The 21,066-nt window shown below is 38.4% G+C and overlaps 1 protein-coding gene across 1 annotated transcript; it reads right to left on the bottom strand.

The window, feature by feature from the left end:
* Window positions 1-11,132: 11,132 nt before the first annotated feature.
* On the bottom strand, window positions 11,133-15,289 carry STEAP4 (STEAP4 metalloreductase; the record flags this gene model as incomplete). Its single annotated transcript, XM_082288132.1, has 4 exons — window positions 11,133-11,402; window positions 12,404-12,568; window positions 12,948-13,475; window positions 14,834-15,289. 4 exons carry the CDS (start codon window positions 15,287-15,289, stop codon window positions 11,133-11,135), a joined length of 1,419 nt encoding a protein of 472 aa, XP_082144258.1.
* Window positions 15,290-21,066: the final 5,777 nt, after the last annotated feature.

Below are 21,066 nucleotides of genomic sequence, written 5' to 3' on the forward strand. Positions count from 1 at the left end.
ATAGTTCTAAATAATTAGATTGGTTAAGCAGTGTAATTTCTAAAATTAGCCATAAATCTGCCACTTAAAGTATTCCAGTTTGCCATATTTTATATGAACTGTATCACAGAGAACATTTTTTCTCCCTTTGTTGAGTGCAAGAATCTTTTTGTCCACATAGAAAGAGTGGACATGATGTACAAATGAGGTCATGATTAGTCAAGTAAAGTCAGAAATCGTTACCCAGTTATGCATAATAATGTATCAAACATAATAATATTTAATTCAGAACATGGTACCATGGCTGTTAGGAGAGCTGATGAGGTACAGTTTGTTCTTCATGTTTGCAGGATGTCTTGTATGGTTTTTTTTGTTGTTGTTGTCATATTGATGCTTCTTTCTTGTTCAGTCCTTTTGCAGCTGAATCCTTTCATAGATTGTTAATATGTACATTATAGGTAATTATTCCTTATTCTTTCAGTAAAATGATTAGAATTTTCATGAAGAAAAAAAGGGTTCTGCGACACCTCTAAGTAAGAACATCCATGTATGTTTATATTATGCACAGGGCTTATGGAAAAACAAAGGGGTAAATAGGCCAGGCAGGCTGTCAGTTGTTGTACTCTATGCTCCAAAATGTTTAGGGCTTTCCAGTTAAAAAAAGATACAGAACTTTACTTTTTTTGCTGTTCTGATAATATGTATTGTTCTTAACAAAAATACTTATTTTTATATAATTGACCTGTTCCTGGAATCTTTGCAGATGCTAATAATCACTTGGTGGTTTCCATTTGTGTTGTGCATGCTTAACCTGTTACAGCCAGGAATGAGTTGACCTAAGAGCACTCTGCAAGTTAACAGAAAAGCTCTCTGATTTAATTTGAAATTTATTTAAGCAAAAGTTAGAGCAATTGGTTGGTGGCAGTAAACACTAAAACAAGACTCTGAATTTTGGAGTTGCTCTCAAATGTGGGAGCCCAGGCTGTTTAAACACAGTCATCTCCACACTCTCTGGATTAGTGCTTTTGTATAACTCTAAGGACGTTCCCATCCTCTTCGCTTTCTGATTTCATCCACAGGTTTTGTGTCTAACACTGCAAAGCATTGACAGACTTTCACACACATATTTCAAATGCATACTTAAAAATAATTGGTCAGAACTAGTGTTCTCATCATGTTTTGGCATGGAGGCTAACAAAAACACTGAAGACTGGGAGAAAAGCCCTAAAAGATACGGTCTGAAAAAGCCACAGATATGGTCAGGACAGAGCAAACTCTTCAGTAGTTCTGACATGTAAGATGGTTTTATGACCACCATTATCTTGAGCTTAAGGGGCCCCAGTTATTTGCTGGTAGTGGGCGTGGTGAAGTATACTTGCAGAGTCCTGTTTTACACAGGAATCAGTCTTGTGAAGGTCTCTGCTGAAAACCTAGCTGGGACCAGAGGTCACAGGTATCTATCTTCACGCTTGTTGAAGTGGCCAGGCTTGTTTTATCTGAGTGGTAAGTAAGTCTGCTTGCTCTGGAGGTTCGTGAGTGCAAGGAGAGGGGGCTGGAAAGTAAGTATGGATTAAGTGCTTTATTTTGTTTCCTTCATGAACTCTGTTAATAAAACCAGTCAGAACGGGCAAATACTGCCCTTTCCACTCTGGAACATAACATGGAGGCATGTTAAGGGGTGTCATTATCCTGACTGAAAGATCTGTTTTCAAAAGTTGTCTTCAAAGTAGATACACAGTAGGTATAAGTACTTTGCACCCCAAAGAGAGGTACTTGGTTTTCTTCTCCTGCTGTAGTTAGAGCTGAGGGTGTCAGGAGTGGTCAGCTGCCTCTAGTTCTGTCTGCCTTTGAACAGTACCTCTTTACCTCCTTCTAGACACGGCTGGGGTATTTTTCCCCCCCTGTGAGTCTTTACATTTATTTAATTTGTAAAATCTTAAGGTAGTATTTCTATAATTTAACTAGTTACAGCATGAATATTCAGCAGACGTAATCTTATTTAAGCCTTTAAATCCAAGGCTGGGATTTATGACACATTCCTAGAATACATTAGCACTGCACCTAGTTCTAGCACTGTGATCCTTTCTTAGCTTGCTTCTTCTGTTGTATGTAACAGATTGAATGTAATTAGTCTATTTTATTACTATGTGTTTTCTAAAAACTTAACAACGTTACTTAGGAAGTTGTTGCTATTGTATTTTCTGCTAAATTTATTTTTATTGCTTTTCCTGGCATATCTCTGACAAAACGGTGTTTGGACTGATCACTGAAATTTCTCTCCAGATAGCTAAGGGGAAAATCCATGGCTCTTTATTTACACATACTCTGTGCTTGTGCTAGAGTGACCTACTTAAGAAACTCTTCACTTATTTTTTTCTCTCATAACTGTGTGGAGAAAGAAGGAGATGATGAAACAACATTATTGTTTTTTCAACTGTCTGGTCTTAGAAAACTCAGAAAAGTAAACAAAAGGTATGCAGGTGGTAGCATTCACACTCATTCTCCTATTTTGAAGAATAAACAAGGATTTTGTGATGCAGTATAACCTTCTGCATTACACAGGCAATTAACGTTTAATCTAATGCTGGTGTCCCTTTGCTAAACTCAGTGATTTAAGCCTGACTAAAGAATCCATGGTTGACCTGGTGTTTGCAAGAGTGAATCCACACATACTAAAAAATAGTCACCTGACTCACGAGAATAATTCTTTTTACTGGTTTTGTCTTCAAGGCACATCCAGAATGTTTTTAATCTTATTTGTATAGTTTTAACTCTAAGCTCTTTTGTTGCATCCTTCTTGTGCTGGGATAATGATATTTGCTTCTGGTGTTTTGTCTCTCAAATAGTTCTAATATTTCTCCTAACCCAAGCATTTACAACTTATTAGTCTTCATGTTCTTTTCTTTAGAAAGAGAAGTTGTAATTAAGCCATACATTTCCTTATGCGTGTTCTTTGAAAATAGGTGTCACAACGCCAAATGTCAAATACCTAAACTTGGGAAGAAATGAACAAGTTTCTTTACTCTCAGCCTCTGGGTAGAGTGATTTAAGTAGAGTTTCACCTTTAAACCTAGCCAGAGCTGCCTAAGTACACTTGTGGTTTTATCTGAAGCTTATGTGATACTCCTTGTATGCTTCTCTCACACCCGGTGCCCTGTTAAACAATCCCAGAGTTGAATATATTTGTATAGATTATATTTTTTTCTACTGTCTCATAGAAGAGACAAATTACTTTTTCTCACTTTTCCAGTTACTGGATTATGACATTTCATCAGTAAAATAGTGACCTGGGTACTTTTTACTGCATTCATCATTCATCTCTAACTTTTTTTTTTTTTTTTTTTTTTTTTTTTTTTTTTTTTTTAATGAATCGATTAAATTACTGTAGTCTGGATATAATGGATGTAGTGGATGTAATGAATTTTTCTACATTCTTACACCATATTTGGTGTTAATGGAGACTGTTCCAGAGACTTCATTGTCCCTTTCATAGTGTGAAACTCTATGCAGTCACTGCTCTCTGCAGCAGTGGAGTTCTCTTCTGTGTGCATCTGAAAATCACAAAACCATGATAGATCTCTCTCCTGCTCTTTTTCCTACCCTCTTATCATTTTCGAACAAGGTTCATAACCCTTTCTAGTAGGCCTTCTGTGGATGGTTTTCAGCTGGTGCTTTCCAGGCTACATCTCCTTGGGCTGGAAGTACAGCAAGTCTTTGTTCCTCTACAATCACCTTCTGGAGAGCTGGATTCAGTGGGGCTGTGGCTGAAAATGCAACATCTATTAAATCACTTCCATCTGTTTCTGTCCTTATTGCGGATTTCCAGGGTACTATAGCTTGCACATTTATTCAGCAGTGATTTTATGTCAGTTAAGACTTGTTATGTGTAATGGTGGGTCTGCAAGTAGTTGCTGAGACACTCCCTAGAAACCTGCTTATGTGGTAGCTGTTCTTCATGTGAATTTAACAGAGTAGGTTACAAAAACTGTAAACCTGTAGGTAATATCCTTGCTGTTTTCATACTGTTATTAACAAATATTTATTAGGATCTAGGATTTTTTTTTTTGCTGAAGTTATGGTTAAACTTGAGATTATCCACATTGATGCTTAGTATTTTAATTTTGTACTTGATTAGGTTTTAAAGCAAAATTTAATTGGAAATACCTTGAATCTTTCACTTTCATCACCAGGAAGTTTCAGTGTGTGTTTGAATTTCCACATATACAGTAGGAGCACTAGGATTTATATTTCTCCATATCTATAGATATAGATATGTATAAATCACAATTTTTCTTCTTACACCTGGGCTTCTTCTTTGGAGTAATATATATGGTCCATATATAGCCACCATTCTGGACACTTCAGATAAATCATGGAAATCATAAATTATGTTTACTGAATACTACAGTTAAAAAAAAAAATCCAGGCTATGCATTGAAGTGAAGGCAATCAGCTGTCAAAATAATTCACCAGAAGTTGTGGTGAGCTCCCTAACGTTTAAATCAAGTTCAGCAGTTCTTTCAGAATATCTTTAATGCAGCCTGTTTTAATGGATTACCTGCCAGCAATAACAAATGGTAGCTAGGATAAAACTACATGTTGTCAGGAAGCTTAAACTTTACATCAATCTGTATTACTGTTAGAAAATTTGTAGCAGGTCTGTGAACTGAAAAATATGACAACTCCTGATAATTCAGAAAGGAATTAATTTAGGCAGTGTCTACAGCCTGTGTTCTGCAGGAAGAGAGAATAGCTAATCACAAGGTTGCCTTCTGGCTTTCTAATCTGTAAAGCTCCTTGTAATTAGAGAACTATCCTTAGCTTCAGGAAACCAGCATCCAATTCCTCTCCTTGCCTCTGACTTCCTGTGTGATGTTGTATGAGTAACTGACACAGGGATCATTAAAGAAACTTGGGATATGTCTGTGATGACAGTAAGTGTGAATCTAAGTGTCAGCTTCTTTGTAAAAGACAGGAAAGACAGCTTTGCCAGGAAACATGGGTGTTTGAAGAAGAGATGCTAGAAGTTATTCAGTGGTATTCAGTGATACTTGGGTATTTGGCATTGTTCTAAGTCAGTCCCTTTATCCTTCCCAGACTTCTGTAAGGAGGTATACAGGAGGTTGACACAGGAGGTATCCCTCAGGCAAGATTGGGTCTCCTAAACTGTTGGGTTTATTTATCTCAACAATGCTAGGCAGGCTTGCTAGTAAGACCAGACTGGAGTTTCTGAAGTGTGACTTGAGGTTTAACCTTTAGACCAATCCAATTTGGTTTCCGATTTTTACATATGGGATTAGAAAACAGAAGCTACTAGCAAAACAAACAAACTATAATCCTGTATGTATTTAACATAATTCCCTGCAATTACTTCAGCATCCATCTCCTTGGATTTCCTGGGCTGAAATTCCTGAGGGACAGCAACACTGCATCTGTCCTATTGCAAGGCTCCCGGAGCTCTGGTTCATCACTAGACAAGTGGGGAGGGGAAGGGACTACCCTTCCAGTCACCTCTTCAGATTCTGCTCACCCTGTCCAGCTCTCACTTGTCTTCTTCATCAAGTACTGTAGGATTTCTTTTAGTTCCAGTTTTCATGCTGTGTAAATGATTTATCCTTTCTTCAGTAAGATCCTGTGTTTGATTTTGCTTCTTTAACTATAAAATGAAGATGATGTTGTCTTGCATTGAAACAGAGCAGTCCATTAAGCAATCTGCCCTCAATCTGTGCAGTTGGACTATGGGATCTTTTCTGATTCTTTTACTCCAAGGAAACAATTCTTCCAACTATATTTAATACTGAGGCATGCAAGCCCTGTGCCTGATGCACAACTGGGTTTGCTACTGTTGCTGCTTAACTGTGAGTGGTGTGGAGTGGCAGCTACCTTTGGAATGGTTGTTGTAAAGAGTGAGAAAATATGCATATTTGTACCTGTTTGGACTGGGGAAAGAAGGCTATGGTGGGATCCTAAAGGGTGATTTGAACTCCAGGGCTGCCAAGATCAAACTCTTCATTTAATTATTTATAAGGTACTGAGATAATTGGTAATCTGATTTATAAGGGCAATTAAAAATGTGTGATGTTTTCTGTCATGGAGCCAGTAGGAAAGAAGAAAAACAGCTTTGTCTTCCTCCTTCTTCTTTCCTTCTCTCTCTCTCATTTATTCTAATAACTTTTTAATTTTGTTCCATATACTTTACTCCAGTATGTTTCTTTAAAAATACCTTCCCCCTTTGATGCCAGAACTCTGTCACAGAAAACATGTCCCAAACATGCCTTTTTTTGGACATTCTAGTTTGGTCGAGTGGTGTTCAACCACTTGTGTCCTGTAATGATTAGCAAATTACAATAACTTACATTGTTTCAATTTTCATCTATATGTTTCCTGAAGGCTCTGAAAGAGAGATTTATAAAGACTGCATTTTCCCATCTTCCATAAGACTGGGGCAAAAATTTAATGGATAACTAATGGATAACTATTGCGTCCGAACAACTACTACTACTACTACTACTACTACTACTACTACTAATCTTACTACTATTACTAATCTTACTACTACTACCTTGAGTCTACTGACTGCAGTTAAGCTATTCCTAGTTTAAATCTGAGGAAATATGAAGAGAAACAAGCACAGTGAAGGGATTGTATCTCAAATAATAAGCAAATCTGGATGTAGAAGCAAAAAGAGAGACAGGAATAAAGTATGCGTGTGAAGACATAAGAACAAAATTTACCACTTCTGGCTTGCAGCATTTGGAGATATTAGCTAAGTTTCATGCAATACTCTGAGGTCTGTGCATGTCCTGTCAAGATTCTGTAGTGTATTTTTCTTACAGCACTGAGATTGCTTATAAGAAATTAATATGTAGGCTCTAGTCTTGTCAGAGCTAATATTTATGTCAATTTTGGGTTCCCAGAGTCAACAACATTAAGGCAATGTGCAAGAATAAGAGATGTGTCATTTTCCATGGTAATAGATAAATGATAACTTGAGGAATGTCAGCTTCCTTGAGGATAAAATAATTCATGTTAAGGTCAGAAATTAGTGATACAGGAGATCCACCTGTATAATGCAGAGATAAAAAATAGTCTCTGTAGGAGAGAAAAGCTTACAAATTGTGTGAAAGAGAAACCATATTTAGGCTATTATGAGAACACTGAATGCTTATTAAATATGCTAATCATAGTAAGGAAGAACAGGCAAACATGGGTTACATAGCTACTGTGAGTGTTCATAATATTCACTAGTTCTTTTTTTGGGCTAGTGAATCCAAAGTGCTCAACAATGTTTGAAACAAAATATGCTCTTGTAAAATATTGTGTCTCGTAGGAGGTTACAAGAGTGAAGCTGAAAAAACCTGACATACAGGAATAAAGGGGCTTTGTAGAGTGGGTCACAAAGTGCATGTCTTGGAGTGAAAGGTGATTGTTAGATAAGGCAGAGAAGCCTGACAGAAGGTTGTGCTGCAGATCAAAAATAAGTTGAAGATCTCAAGGCTTGCAGTGCAGTGTGGTGGAACTGAAGGGGATTGCTCAGATCTCCATCGTTCAGGATTCAGCAGTATCTGTGGTGTCAGCTGCATCCCCTGGGGCCAGTGTGTGTCTGAAATCCCATTCTGTTTCACAGAAATCTAATTAATTAAAAGACTTTCTTTTCACTAATAAGTCTATTTTTTTGATTAAAATAGACATTCTCTAGGTATAAAAAAAAAGTTAAACAGTTAAATTAGCTCTATCATGAAAGATATAGAGGTCTACCCACACTATGCTGTAGTGCATCAGAATAGAACTTTCTTACGTCATGAAATCCAAACTTAGTTGTTACTGTGACAATATCCATGTGACCATTTATTTAAAATGCTGTAATTTGTATTTTCTAAGTGTTGACTCTGATTTAGAAGTAGAATTGTGAATCAATGCTTTATTCCTGCAGGAATTCTAAGAATGGCATTATGTACATATGCACATAAAAGCTTTTCTTGGCTTCTGGAAACCATGTGGAAAACACCCTTTCCAAAATTCCTTTCAGGATCCTTCTGATCTCCTTTTTGACCAGGCTTTGTCAGTACATAAAAGGAAAAAAAAACAGAATACCAAGATCTCAGCCATGAGTAATTCGTACAAGCTACCAACAGGTTTCCTGGCACTGGCTATTGTTTTTAAAGTACTACCATTGAATACTTTAACTACCAGTACAATTGCTGAATTTGTTTTCTCTGCCATGTTCAGGAAGTAAATATGTAACTTTGTAAAGCAAATACTCCCCAGTTGCCCAAGAACAAGAGGTTATGAACAAGATATGAAATCCCTCACTCAGATCTGAGTGATGAAATCTGACCTATTATCTACCAAAGTCAACAAAGCACCTGCTGCTGAGTTCAGATGCTCTGGATCTGCTCCTGGGAGCTGCTGCACACACCCCATGCAAGCAAACAGCGTTGCCTCCTCAGTTTGCACACAGGCGCTATTGGCACTTCATCCTTGGAGTAAACAGCAAATTGCAAATCGTACCCAGCTGCTTTGCATTTCCAGTACATCTTGGCCTGTTTTCACTTAACAAACGCAACGTGATATCCATCCCAAAGAAGTTCCTTTGTCTCGCCTGCAGGAGGACAGTCCTGTGGGTGTTTGAGACTATGGATTAGCTGTGAGTGAGTGTACAAAGCAGCATTCAGTCAGGCCACGGTTACTTTGTGCTAGTTCCTGGTGAGGGTGAAGAAGACTTGTTTTGGCCTCTTTTAACACAAGGCCCTCAGAAAACACACAGGAGCCTGTTCACTGGGAGGAAAGGATGCAAAGCACTTGCACTGTTTGTATTTCACAAAGCACAGCTTTTAAATAGGACTTGCCATGGCTGTCACAGTTTAAACTCCAACCCACCGGCTCAGCTGTGAGAGAGGAAGGGCAGGTTTTAAATATGTACTGGGATAGGCAGAAACCCCCAAAATAAATCCTTATATAAAGTAATATCAAAACCCAATATGTGTCAGTGCTTTGGAACTGTTGCTACTGGTAATAAAATAAATCTGGAGTAACTGTCACTGAGACTATAATCTACCACCAAAATGGCAAATCTAGAGGATATTCACTTAGACTGCTGCTACTTATTTTCTGCTCTTGTCTGTCCCTTTGTACACATGCAAACACAATCTCTCTCTCTCTCTTGTTCTGTCTTGTTGTCCTCCTCTCTTTCTGCTGCTTCCATCTCTCTCTCCTCCAGGGAGCTGTAAAGAGGTGTTACAGGCATCCTCACAACAGTGTTGTCACCTGGGACTGCTGAGCCTATACCTGATCCCTTCTGCAATAAATGGTTCAGTGGAAAATCACTAAAGGAAGCTTGAAGTGTAGTACTACTCCATCATGGCACAGGTCAAGAAAAACTTCTGTGAAGACTTATATCAACATATGCATATCAGTTTAGGACAAGTGTAGCATACGAACCAGTGCTGGTTAGCAAGAGTACTTGGTGCCAGAATTATTTCTAAGAAATCTGGCTCCATCAGTTGCTGATATCCCAGACTACTTTACCATTCTTTTGGGTATTAAGAACAGATTCTGGGACAGAGGATGACATGAAGAGGGGATGTATATCCAGAATTAAAAAATACTCCATTGTTGAGAAATGTTTTCTGAAGTATTGTTCAGATGGTTGTTTGTTTTTTATTTTATTTTTTAAAGTTGCTTGATAATGCTTGTTTGAAAGCATAGCTAGCTGTACTAGTTAACATGCTTATACTTTCACATATGTGAGTATGTCTTTGTATGCCTTTGTATGGACACGGAGAACAGCAGAGAGGTAAAAAAATAGTAAGCAATTCTCTTCCTCTAAAACCAACACATTTTGTCTTTTCTTTATTCTACAGTCCAAAGGAGAGTTTTGGATCTTCTGTTTGCAATTTAACAGGAAGTCACCATCCCAGGTGGATCCTGTTTGTCCTCAACATCCTCAGCCTACTTGGATGACTAAGCAAAGATCTGCCTATGTGAGCATCCGAGAAGCAAAGATGGAGTAAGATGAGTCCAGGCAGCTGGCTGAAGACAGGATCCCATTTTATTCTTTGTCCCAAGGCTTCCCAACACCTTTGTGCAACTGAGCTCACCAGCAGCTGCATCTTAGCAGAAGATGTTCCCGAAATGATAACAGAGCTCAACAGTGTAAAAAAACCCACTTTATTGTCTTTAAAATATGTGTATTTTCATAGAATATCTGTAATATCACATCCAATGATTTATTTTCTGAAAAATCAACAATATTATCTTCATGAGATATAACCATGACATATAACCCTTGATATAAAAGGATTTTCCTTCAGTTTCTTTTCTTACAACTCACTGCTTACATAAAAAATCTTTTTTTTTTGATCATTTTTTGCCTATACTTGAAAAACTTGGGCTTGTAAGCACCTCACATCTCTGCCATTTTGATCTCTACTCCTTTCCCTTGTCCCTGAATTTCTGGTAGAGCAGTACAAGCAAAGATTCAGCAGTCCTTGACTCATACACTTTGAACATCAGGGTTCCTGTGCACAAACCAAACAAATCTTACTCAACTAAGGCATCAACATAGCCCTCCTTGGATCAGATATTAATGGAGGATAAACTAATGCTAGGAGGCAAAGCTCTGTTCCTTAGCTAGCAGCCATCATGCACCTGTTCTCTCGGTGCTGGTGGCTTCTGTGGCTAGAAAGGGAAATGTGTGGAAACTCATGCAGGTGTGCGTATGGATCTCTGTGGATGTGTGTAGGTGCACGTAGACCTGGGTCCTAATGGGCAGGATTGGAAAGAGGAGCAAACACTGTCTAACACCAAAGGTTGCTGTGCTTCTGCCCAGCTCTGGAGGAATTTGGGAGAACAACTGAGGGACATGGAACACCACCTTCTTCTCACATACCCTTCTTAGAAATGGAGGGTAAATAGGCAAGGGGAAGTATACAGAGCAAAAAGAGAGGGTCTGCACCTTTGTGAAAGCATGCCTGGGGTGCAGAAACTCAAAGGCCTCATTTGTATTTTAAGCTTGTCATTGGGGTGGCTTGGTTTTACACAGAGCCTGGCCAAGTTTTCACTTTTTCTCTCCCTCTCCAGATAGAGTAGGCTTAAGACTTCATTTCGATATGCCCCCATAATATTTTTTTTAATAATACAGTTTAGTCTAATTATACAGCAGACTTGTTGATAATGTAGTTTGACTGTTCGGAGTGTTTAGGATTTCTCTCCCAGCCCTGTCGAATTTGTGTGAGAGGTTTGTCTACACAAGGAAATATCAGCACAAATTTGACAACCAGTACAGCACATGGAACGATGAGGGAGAGTATGTAGATGTTTGGAAGATACCATTTGTACGCTGATGGGCTCAGGAACCATTTTCCACCGTAAACCAGCGTGTGTGCAGTGCACAAAATCAGTGCCAGATATCCCAGTTTGGACTAAACCAGAATGAAGGAAAGAAAGAAGGAAACAAATGGAGGTTAAAAAAGCAAATTAAACCAGAAAAAATGCAATTTTAAGGACACAGATTTGTGGCATGTGCCAACTTGGGGACTGGTGAAATGAAACTGTTTTATATAACATAAAGACTCTTATTATTTTAAAAAATGATCAATTCAAATGGATATAGATGCAATATTTTGATTTTTTCTCCATCAATAACCCTGATAATTTTTCCTAGCTCACACATACTGCCTAGTGGCTGTCATATTTGTGAAAAAGCAGAGAAAACGCTGACATTCAGTGGAGAGATCCAAGATTTTTTATGCCCTAGTGCTAATCCATCCAGAAGTACCATACTGTGCAAGTTTTTTGCCTTGATAAAACATTCATTGATAGTAATTTCCCCTTCTCTTGCCTCCCCTCCCTTCCAGCCCAGCTCCTGCAGGGGCATGGCAGCTTGCACCAAACTTCCTCCTAACGGAGAGCTGAGATTATAGTGTTTCCAAGGGCAGCCTGTTTACAGTCACAGCAGTTTTTACAGTCTGCAGAAATTGCAGATTCTCTTTAGATGCTTGGCATTGAGAAGATTTGAGGTATAAAGTAATTTCCATATCCATTTTAACTGAATTATCTTGTGAACCAAAAAAAATTAGCCCAATAAATGGCTAAATTATTTGTGACTTAGTACAGTTGTGGAATTTGACATCAAAGTCAGCTTTCTTTTTTTCATTTAGGAGCTTACACCTTCCCAGCTTTTCTTGTTAATGCAGTAATCCCAGCTGTACCATAAGCAGCCATCAGAGCAGTTGTGGGTTTATACAGCTATATGGCCATGTAGATGTTTTTTTCACTGTGTGGTGGTGGATAGTGCACTGATCACATTTGGAGATACTAATGGAGGAAAGCCATAAGTCTCTAAAAAACCCACCCATGGGCATTGTTTATAAGGGAAGAAGGTTTTATTAGAAGAAGGTTTTTTTAGAAGTGGTCTTTTTACCTGTACAAATCGAAATTCTCGCCAGTTGACATTGTTGCTGACTGAAGGTAAGGAAGTTATTCCCAGAAGAACAAATAAAAAAAATCCTAAAATTCCCAAAGCCAAGTAAGAGTCACTAATCCAGGCATTAGTGTTGCTGAGTGGTTCTGTTTTATTGTTCAGTACCTGAAGAAAAGAAGAACAGGTGTATTTTAGTGATAGCAGTTCTAGCATCAATAAGTAGAAAAAAATGTCCTTTGTTAAGTAAGATCAGAAAGTCAAAATATATTCTATTCTTCAAGGTATATGGAGAAATACTGTTTACATTTTCCCTGATTACATTATTAATATGTCAACTATCTAGGAGGAAGACTGAGGCCAGAAATCCCCTCAGCTCAACATAACGTAGATATATCAATGTTTAAAAGAAACACAGAAGCTAGGAATATTACTCTGTTTTAAAGGACACTGGACAGTCCACATGGATTTCTGAAGCTCAAGATAGAAGGCAGTATTTTAACAGGGCCAGAAGAAAGCAAGACATAGATCAGGGAACAAAACTTACCTGGGAGATGATTCCTTTGCTGGTTCTCCAACTTACGAAGGCACGCATTGGAGTAACGAGAGTGAACACAACGTGCAGGGAAGCAAATGCCAAGGCTATTAGTCCAAGTTGTTTCCTACACAGCATCCATTTGTCCAGCCAGTCTGGAAAACGGCGGTATTTGGTACCTCTGTATAACTGAATAATTGCAGCAAATATACCAGGAAGATAAACCAAGGCAAGAAGGATGAGTGCCATTACAGGGCAGACCCGATTTGGAATGGTAATTGCAATAAAAAATGAAAAGTTATTTCTTTCATAAATATAAGTGTAAATTACGTCAAGAGCCAAACAGTAGAAGAAGAAGAATGCAGTTAGGCCAAGGGACAAAAAGATGGGAAACTTCCATATTGGAAAGAGTTGCAGAGGGTAATTTTCTATTTCCTGAGCAGCCAAGAGGGATCCCTTATCTAGCGGAGTGAGACTCAGTGCACGAACAATATTCATCACCATTTGTTTAGCTTCCACATCATCTCCACAGACAAATACCTGCAGACAAAAAAAAACATAAGTTTTATTTTTACAGATTTTTGTGGCATTATCTACTGCTGTCCTGCCTAGATATGGACGGTAAGCACAAGCTTCCTAGGCTGCTTGTTGGCTTTCCTGCTGACCTTAATTAAGATAGGCAAAAAGTAGCCTATAGGTACTTTTGCCAAACAAGTCAAAGAACTTCAAATATGATTCTTTACTTTGGGGATGGAGATTGTTTCAAGTGGCAAAATTTTATATCTGGAAAGAGCAATGTATAACATGCTTAATACACATCTTTGCATAGAAGACTTGAAATACTTTTCTGAAGATCTGCAAGTAGTTTTTAAGCAGCAGATTTTATAGGACTAAATTGAAGCAAAATTTTCAATAGCAGTAAGTAAGAGCAAAATTTTCAGTCGCTGCTATAGTGGTCCTTAAGTACTCCAGGGAAGTGAGAACAGAGATCTTTAAAACATGATTTGCCTGTCACGAAAGTAAATATTAATTCTTTCCAGGTCTAGTAAAATAGTGAAAAAAACATCTTTTCTGTGAGTACATAAGACAATAATCCTTTTGGAACTGGGAGAAAGGGGGCAATTTCTGCTCTAGTTGAGATGATGAAGGCTTATAGAGTCTAGGATTGGAAGCCCTTGGGTCCCTAGCCAAAACCATTTATCTGGCAGTGGAGAGCAAAGTTAGCAATGGTTTGAGTAGCTGAGTGATTTCATATGTTGTACCAGAGCACTGTCCTTTGAAGAGGCAGAAAACAGGGCCATAATAAATGATTTTTCTTCAAGTAAGCTGCTGTATTGCTTCCTACAGCCAGCTCTGTGCTTGCTGGCCTGTGATTAAGGAGCTGGTTAAAACAGTTTGCACATACTGATGTTGTGTTAAACTTAGGTGGTGATGATTTAGAACACTTTAGTAATTTATTCTCCTTTCAGCATACTTTTGCCCATACTCATTGCCCTGTTATATCCCTTGCCTCCCATGTTCTGCTTTCTTCATTTTATTCTTGCTTTGAAAATTCCTCCTATCTCATTTCTGTCTAACTTTACAACCCCAATGAACAATTGATGTAACTCTCCTGAATGTCGTGTCTCTTTGTAGCTCTGCTGTCTTCCTTTCCTTACTTCTCTAGGGTCTCTAAACACCTCGCTGAGTTCAGAGGCAAGCTATTTATATTCTTTGTCATGCCATATAAAAAACCCAAAGTAAATTTTAGCTCACATTTAGTTTGAAATGGGAGATTACAGTGAAAATACCATCTCAACCCTGCCTAATTCTGATGTCCCAGGTGTGTTTTGTGTAGCTGATAAGAAGCCATGCAATGTGTAACTCTGACAGAGGAAATCCCTGTTGCTCAGCCTTACCTGCTGGCTGGCATCCAGAGTGCCCGACTGCAAAGCCCAGGCTGACACGGTGTTAAAGGCTTTCACAACCCTACTGCCAGGCAGCAGCTGAGCCAGGTACTCTGCGTTGGATTCAGGATACTGGTTTAATTTCAAGTTGTTGCTTATGTCCACCAAGACTTTTCCATGGAGAATTTCTGCTAGTGGTATAAGAAAGTTGTAGTGCTGCCTCTGGATTGCTATAATGATGATGGCAGCTTTCTGTGCTGCCTCTGCATGGCTCAACACCTCTGCATCCTTGGGAATCAGGTTGGATATTTGGGTGCTCCGGCTTCCATACACCACAGGGTAGCCCGACTGAATCATCTTATGTCCCAGAGCTCGTCCAAAATCTCCAGTTCCAAATATGCACACTGTCTCTCTTTTGTTAGAAGTGTTAGGAGTCAAAGCCATTATGTTGGAAGAATTTTTATTCATCTGTTAAAAGAAAAAAGTAATAGGAACAAACTAAGCAAAACATCATTCTCTTGGAAATGAAAGGTTTGTATTCACTCTGGGTGTACAAAATAGACATCTTAGCATCTTCTTGCCCTTTAATATGATTCCTGCACACTCTTATGAATACGCAGTCTCAGAAGATTTATGTACAGTTTTAAAAAAACCATTCTGAATATTCAGTTCTCCATCAGTTTTCCAGCACCCTCTTTTCCATCCATTTTATGGATTTTAACATCCAACTGAACTGTTTCAGTTTTCCTCTCTCAAAGAGAAAATAGAATGAAAATAACAGGAGCAGAGAGAGCAAGGGTAGCACACTTTTCAGAGCAATTTCTGCTTACTTATGCTATAGAAAAGCATTGAGGAGGAGTATGTTTTTAATCAGATTAGAACCTGGAAGGTCTTTTTCAAAATACTTTAAGAAGGGTTATTATAAAAGGTAGCTATAAACCTATCTATTGTTGTTCTCAGTATTTCCTTAATGCAAGTAGTCAATTCCAGTTTGCTTTATTATTGTTCTTCAATTTCCTGAAGAACGTTCCATGAAGCAATTGGACAGTGGACATGAAAATTTCATGTTGAAAATAGATTTTTTGATACTTATATATTACTCATAGTAAAATTCTCTTTGAGGTTTTATCTCTCCTCCTTTATCACTGCACCTGGCAACTTCAAAGTCTTTAATGTATTATCTATGCAATAGCAGTGTGGTCGCTCTGTACTTGCAGAGTGAGACCCATGATACAAATACAGAATCAAAAAGGTCTGTTCCAAAGGTCTTGCAGTAGGTCCAGATACTGTTCTCCCTTAACAAAAGGTGAACTCAGAGCAGAAAACCTAAGACATCCAACAGGAGATCCTGAGACACCCGTCTCTTGGACAGTCCATCAGTTTGGTACTTAGAGCAGCAATTTAATTTGCAGGAGCCCTGATTCAAGTCTTTTACTAACTGTCTTAATTAGAGCTGTGGGAATAACAGATTTTCCAAATTGCTGGAAAGAAATCCATGAAACGGTTAGCTAGAACCAAAACATCTGCTTTGCTCCTGCTGTTTATGAACCTTTTGCTTACATTCTTCTGTGAAGCACCATTCAGAATACTGCAATTTAAACATACTGCCTTTTAAAAACACTGAGATGATGTCTTCACTTCCTTTTTTATTTTTCTCTAGCCGAAGCAGTTTTTGCTTTTTAAAAATCTGACATGATTTTAAATTATTTGACCCAATACTTGAATTTGTTTGGTGAATAAAAAAAATCCAGCCTCATTTTCCCTCTACATGCCATGACTTAGGGATAAGAGTTGTGAGTCAAGGATGCAAACATCTGTGACCTATGCTGTAGGGTGCAAGCTTTGCTAGCAAGATAGACACATAAATTCTTATTCTGAGAATCACGGTGAAGATTTTGGCTTGGACTACCTCTGTATGTAGCTATGTAGCCCTCAGCTGGCATCAGTGCCTGCCCAGCAGCATTCTTGCACTGAGCTGTGGGAGCCCTGGTCTAGAAAGGTGCTAAGACAGTTGCTTCTGGTCATTAGGGAAGGTGAGGATTTGGGCAGAGAAGCGCTGACCACCTGTGTGCTGGAGGATCTGTGTGGCTCGGACAGGTCCCATGGGACACTTTGCAGTGCAGCAGGGTGTTAACCCTGGCTCTGTGCAGCTGGACTCCATGTACTTTGTCAAGTAGTACACTGAGCATGAAAATAGATCCTCAAAGGGACCCATCTGAATGTGTCTTGCATATTTGCGTGCTCTAACACATGCATAAAGTTGCAAAGTCCTTTGACATATTTGAAAACCATTCTCTGAGGGCTTTATTAATGTCCCACGAGGCTCTAATATGACTCAAAGTTATAAAACTCCTTTCTGGGGATAGTCTGTCTTTCAAAAAGAACAGAAGAGTTGCTTATGTAATATTAATAAATGGTCCAACTCCATAGTTAATGACTCAACTCTCTTTCCTTTAAAGTTTAGTTTTTAACAAAGTAGTCTCCTATCTACAATAAAAAGTAAAACTTATTTGTAACATGAAATCATCCAGGTCAAAACATCTGTATTTGTCCTCAAGAAATCCTCAAGTTATTGCTGAGTGAACATTCTCCTCTCCAAAGTAAGACTGGAAAAAACCAAAACTTGGATATCAAGTATTATATTTGGTAGATCAGTCGAGTTATGTTTTGTTTGGTCTTATAAAAATATTTAACATAGAAATGGATCCACCAACAAGAAATAAGACTATAAAGTACTTCCACTCTTCACTTATACTGAACATCTTGTTTTGCCAGAGAAGAGAAAAAGAGGGAGATGAAAAGAAAAATTAATGGAAGAAATATTTTTTTTTCAAAATATGGTTTCTTGAAGTACTAAGATGTAAAGGAAATGTATAAGGCATAGAAAGCTGAAGAGAATTAAGGTTTTCTTTAGTACTTGTGGTCTAATTTAGCTTAATACCATTTTTAACAAGAGAGACAGTTTGCTTGAATAAATTAAGCAGAATTCACCTTTTCTTTGTAAGAGTTACTTAATAAGGAGGCCCGTAGCTTTTATGATAGCACACATTATGTATTAGAAATAAAATGTTCACTGGTGAACTTTTTAACGAATAAATTATATCTTAAAACTGATACTGCATCTGCTATTTCTGAAAATCCCATGTAAGACAAAGCAAGTTTACTTTTAAATTCCAGGTCTTCTGGACCATGCCTACTTCTAAAAAACACAGTAATTCAGTTAACTTTCTCCATAGAATCCTTCTTTTTCTTCCTTTCAACACGTCTTTGTTGTAGGCTTAGCAGTGAATATCTGGAGGTTAATTCAGGCAATAGGATACCAGCATATAGAGAGTGTACAGACATGTCTTGGCACTGCTGTGTGTATTTGAAGAAAATGCAGCATCCCATGGCAACTGTGTGGTTGTAAAGTCAAAAGAAGGAAATTGGACTCCCAGATTCATGACAGAGGTAGCTGGAATGTAAGAAGATAGTAATTTTCTACAGGACGAGGTGTTTTGTTGTCATGTATCAGGGTGAAAGATGGGAAGCAGAAATATATTGCAAGGGACACAAGGTTTGTTTGGTAACTGGGAGCTCAGCTCAAAGGCTGATACTGGGCTATCACTCAGCAGTCAGTGGCAGTGGAGCTCTGCTCCATGCCCATGGGTTAACTGGGTGCTCTCAAAGCACCAGAGGAAAGCAGAAATAGCAGCAAAGAAGCATGCAGTAATCATTGTCTGTTTTTTTACATATGTAGCTATATATTTTCTGAGAAAAAGCCATAGAGATTTGTATGCATACATAATATTTTTGCTTATATCCATCCCCCTAACATTAGAGCACTAGTAATGCCTTTTGTTATTTGAAAGATAATCCATGTAAGCTTCTGCAGTGATTAACCATGTCCTCTCTCCTCTGCGTTGTTGTACTCTTCTGCACTGAGTTATCCTCTTTTAAGGAAAATGGTGCTAATCTCCGAGTTTATTTGGTCAGTAAAGATAAAAGGAGGTGCTGAATGAAAAAAAAGAAGTCACCTGCAACACTGTCATTTTTCCCCATTGCATAAACACTAGGGGAAGTGAATGAAGGTACAATGTTTCGTTAAACTGTTATATGCAAACATTTGATTATGCAGGAAATTGAATTAAGACAGGCACATTGTTTTGCACATGGGAAAAAGGAGTGATGTCCTGGTAGAAGCAGTACCACAGTTGAAGTACAATGCCAAAAGTGGAAAGGGGGAGATGGGATGGATAATGGAAATGTCAGAAAGATGTAACATGAAATGCAGATGGAAGATCAGTGGAATGATTCAAAAGTTAGAATGACAAGATGAAAGGAGCAGGAAAGAGTAATTTTATTATTTCTGTTTAAAAAAGGAGCAAAACAAATTGCTCTGGTTGTGGTTGTGGTCTCAAGAGGTTATTGAGTCCATCTCCCTTTCTAAGGCAGAATGAACTGTGTTTAAACCAAGTCTGGCAGATGCTTGTCTAACCTGTTTGTGAGATGCTGAATCTCCTTGCTTACTGCTTTCTCAGCCATTTTATTAGGCAGATTTTCCTATGAGCAATCTGTATTGCCTCCCCCACAGTATACACAGCTGTCAAAGCTGTCAATTTCCCCCCCTTTTGTTTGCAGCAGCCTTTGTTGGACATGAAAGCTGTTACCATTTCACCCTTTTCTTCTAGAGATAAAACAGTCCCACATCTTTCCTGCAACTTATGTTTCTGAGAGTGGTGATCTTTCTCATGGCTTTCTTCTGGTCTCTCTGGGCTAAACTGCTCCAACTTTTAATTAAAAGTGTGGTGCCAAAACTGACTGCAGTACTCTCACAGAGATCTTACCAGATAGAAAAGGATTGGTTCAGTTGCCTCATAGATTACATGTGATTCAACTGTCACATTTGTCTCATTCACAGCACAGCTGATTCAATAGTCACCTTGTGATGCATTGAGGCAATGAGTGCTTTAACAAGTAGTGTGTGGCAACAGGGACCAAGCAAGATGTGGCATGCCACAGCTGGTGCTGGGCTCATGATTTGCACACCATCCATGTGTCCGATTTCCACCTTGGACCAACTTTAGTCTAACACTGTGGCCTGCATGCCCACTAGGAGCTGAATGCATTTGGGTCCACCTAAAATATATCTTCTGGCTCACCTTTTGTGGTACGGAATCTAATTTCATACATTCCAAGATCACTCTGTAATGTAAAGCAAAGCTTGAAATGTGATGATCTGCTTCTACATCTGAGAAGAACTGAAATACTAATGCAAATGCATCCTGTTACACCCGATCCTTTAATTGGAATTCTCCCATGCCACTTGCTCCATCCTTGATTTCTGTAGTGTTTTCTGACTCAGAGCTATGTTGTGCACTTGTCCCTGTTGAATAGCACCATATTTTTTCAAACTGTAGCTTCAGTTTGTCAAGATCATTCTGATATACAGGCTGTCCTCTAACTTGCTTGCAGCCCTTTTCAACTTTGCCAGATTGTCAGCTTTAATGAGTAGAGTGTCTATTCCGGCATCTACGCCACTTAATGAAATTCTGGAATAGGAGTTTTGCCAGAAGAAACCCCCTGTATATCTGCAGTAAGTGCAGTCTTCTATTTTGACAATGGTTAACTGAAAGATTGGAAAATGTTTCTTTTGCTAGTTCCACAGAAGCCTACTTTTTATTAGTTTATCTAAACTGCATTTTTGTGGTTTGCTTTTGAATTTTTTTCGTAACATTTACCATACTAAAAAGTTTGCTCATGTCAAGTTGTATCACCTCTTTGATTTCCAAGACCTGCTATCCTTTTATAAGAAATAATAGGGTTGGTTTGGAATGACTTATTCTTAGTTAATTCATATGCCTATCATCTGTCTCTTTCTTACCCTTTATTTGCTTCCTCTGTTTGTTTGAGAGTTGTATTTAAATGGATTGAGCCGTAATTCTGCATTTCCTCTTTCTTCTTACATTTAAAAGTAGCTGTAACTGCCTGTCCAGTCTTTCAAAATCTTAGCTCTTCCACACAATTCTTAAAGATAGTTATTTACAACCATAGAAATGCTTCAGTTATCACCTGAACAGTGTGAGATGAATTCCATCAGCCTCACTGATCTTGGGTCACTTAACTCAAGTAAGCATGACCTAATCTCATTCTTCTGTCATTTAGCAAGAATTTCCAGCTCTTTGCTCCTGATGTAAACCCTTCTATCATGGTTGACCCTTCCAGTGTACAAAAAGTGAAATATCCATTACGGAGTTGGCTTTCTT

The sequence above is a fragment of the Coloeus monedula genome, assembly GCF_965178545.1.
Source record: "Coloeus monedula genome assembly, chromosome: 1".
NCBI lineage: Eukaryota > Metazoa > Chordata > Aves > Passeriformes > Corvidae > Coloeus > Coloeus monedula.